This window comes from Melanostigma gelatinosum (genome assembly GCF_949748355.1).
Source record: "Melanostigma gelatinosum genome assembly, chromosome: 23".
Taxonomy (NCBI): domain Eukaryota; kingdom Metazoa; phylum Chordata; class Actinopteri; order Perciformes; family Zoarcidae; genus Melanostigma; species Melanostigma gelatinosum.
Genome location: NC_136656.1, coordinates 1,279,559 through 1,282,092, shown reverse-complemented (window position 1 = coordinate 1,282,092; position 2,534 = coordinate 1,279,559). Strand labels below are relative to the sequence as shown.

The following is a 2,534-nucleotide window of genomic DNA, read 5'->3' as shown; positions in this document are numbered from 1 at the left end:
GCTTTGTAAAACACTTCCCGCTGGGTTGCAACTTCAATTCGCCGTCTCTTCTCATCATTTTGCAACAACACTGCGCTCCAATTTGTAGTGAATGAAATGAGTTAGTATTGATTTGATATGTTTCATATCCACACGGTAACCTGCAGCAACAAGAGCACAGGGCCAACATGTAAAGATGTCTGGATAGATGTATGACAGACCAGCTTGTTTGAATGCTTGAGCCTTTTATTCATGCAGAAAGAAAGAAGGGTTATATGTGTAGAATATATGTTGTGCTGAAAGGATTCGCTCCATAAAACACTCTTATTAAGGCACAAGGCCTCAAAGACAGTCCAGCTCCTGTTGATGTCACTTGTCGTATCGTTCATTAAGTAGCGTTACAGCGACAGAAAAGAAAGCTATAGATATGAAATACAGTCAATGTATTTGCGATCATGCACACAACAGGACTCCTTCTGTGTTACGGGTACTGCATGCCTCGCTGTCAGTCCACCAATCAGAGTCTCTTGACACACACAGACGGTTTCATATTGCTGCAATGTATGTCGTCCCAGCACTTCTCACCTGCAAGCACAACACAAGAAGGTGAGTCAGTGAATGTTACTCAAACTGTTTCATGTGACCAATAATTATTGATGGATGAAGTCAGCGAACACTAGAGTCACTAATGCAAATCAAATCTTTGTCAAAACGTGAATAATGTAACACAAGAGGTCCTTGAGATACAGTATGTTAGAGAGCTGCTCATCTCAACAACTTCACACTCAAAACTTCTTTGAGTGCTAAACAACACAGCCAACGAGTGTGAAGTCGATGTGATGAGCAGTTACCAGAACATAAATACATGCAGTTCACTCTCCTCTTTTCATCCACCTCTTATCACGAGTATCACCCCTACAACAAGCACTGTGTTGTTTTACCACTGTAATTCATCTGGATACAATCCTGGTAGCCTCTCCAGTTGTTAGGCTCTCCAGCACACCAGTTCACGTAGCCGAAAGAAGTACCGTCACTCCAGAACCAGACATTCTCCTGGAAGAAAGAATAGAATCGAGTATTACAAGAAATAAAAGTGTTCAAGTTATTTGATTTAAGTAACTTAAGATCAGTTAATTGGTCCCCAGAGGAGAAATCCATTTGTTGGAGAACATTTATAATAATAATACAATTATAAAGTATATAAAATAATACAAATAGTAATAGAAAGAGCACTTTTAAGAAATGGCCATGGAACTGGAGTGGAGCGGAGAAAAAGAGAGAGAAAGTAATATTATACCTGTTCATATACTATGGTAAAGTTTGAGTAAAGATTCATATATAATACAAAATAAATACATATGGAATGAATTATAATAACATATCATGAATATTATATGTATGTTGTGAGCAATATTTGCAAATGGGGCAATGATGAAATAAATACCTCTTCTGCATCAGAGCCTCCAATCCAGCATGATTTATTCTCTTTACTGTTGTCCAGGATGATCTTCTGAATCCCTTGGTACTCCAGGATGCTGTGGACGGATGCAAGGTTTCCACCCAGGGACACACAGTTTTTCTACAGTACGAGAGAGAGAGAGAGAGAGCGAGAAGAGTTGTTAAACTCCAAGTTAGTCAAAAATACAATCTTTCAAAGCCACCAGCATTACCTCAGCTTCAGCCCAAGTCATCAGTGTTGGAATGTAACGGAAACAGCGACTGCTGCTCTCAGTCCAACCCTCGGAACAATACGCTTCCCTCTTCACCAGATGACTCTCTGCTGAGAGAAATAGAGTTTGGATATAGATATATAGATTTATATATAGAATAGAGTAATGTAAAGTCCAGTGACAGACTCTTCATGTAGAATATTTACATTACTGTATTAAAACAATTTATTTTGATGGTACAGAGATGCTAAAACATGATGTAACAGTGAACATATATATGTATATAGATCTATTGAAGTGGAAATCTAAAAGCTACTCTTCTGATTGGTCGTTTTCCGGCATTCCCTCTGGAAAAGCTAGACAGTTTGACATTGCAGTTATTGATCTGGATTATTACTGTTCAGTGACAATAAATTAATCTCTAACAGTTTCTATGTGTAATACTCACCAGCAGCTTGAGTCAGAGCAATCATGGCACAAACAAGTGCAGACACAGTCAGCGTCTTCATGGCGAAGGCAATGAGATGATGCAGATGCTGAAGATGAAGAGAACAAAGACAGATTACTTATGGATCTGTAGAGAACAAAGAAACTCACTGACTGTCAGAACAGTGTTGTGTTTGGTTTTATACCCTGCTGTGAATGTTTGTGCTTGGGTGTGTCTGTGTGCGTGTGTGTATTTTGTGTCTTTTGACTTCTAGGTGCAGCTCTTCTTCTGCTTTTGTTTTTAATGGCGGTTGGCAAACAACTTTCAAACTAGGTGCAGGAGAAAAGAAAGCCTGCGGGTGTTGGAGAGACCAGCACCACCTTATTGTTTTTGGTGCGGTAACTGCGGTGGTCCCTGGCGTGCCCGGGAAAGCCGACAAAGGCTAGTTGAGGTTTAGC

The 2,534-nt window shown here is 39.8% G+C and overlaps 1 protein-coding gene across 2 annotated transcripts; it reads right to left on the bottom strand.

Annotated features, from left to right (window-relative positions):
- Positions 1 to 204: 204 nt before the first annotated feature.
- On the bottom strand, positions 205 to 2,236 carry LOC306796712 (ladderlectin-like). Of its 2 annotated transcripts, none has more exons than XM_079295780.1 (5): positions 2,098 to 2,236; positions 1,650 to 1,759; positions 1,424 to 1,558; positions 921 to 1,032; positions 205 to 564 (listed from the first exon to the last, which is right to left on the bottom strand). In XM_079295780.1, exons 1-5 carry the CDS (start codon positions 2,156 to 2,158, stop codon positions 497 to 499), a joined length of 486 nt encoding a protein of 161 aa, XP_079151906.1. In that variant the 5' UTR covers positions 2,159 to 2,236; the 3' UTR covers positions 205 to 496. The 2 variants fall into 2 exon arrangements, with proteins under 2 accessions (XP_079151906.1, XP_079151907.1); XM_079295781.1 differs by having other exon boundaries at positions 1,650 to 1,756.
- Between the last annotated feature and the right edge of the window lie 298 nt (positions 2,237 to 2,534).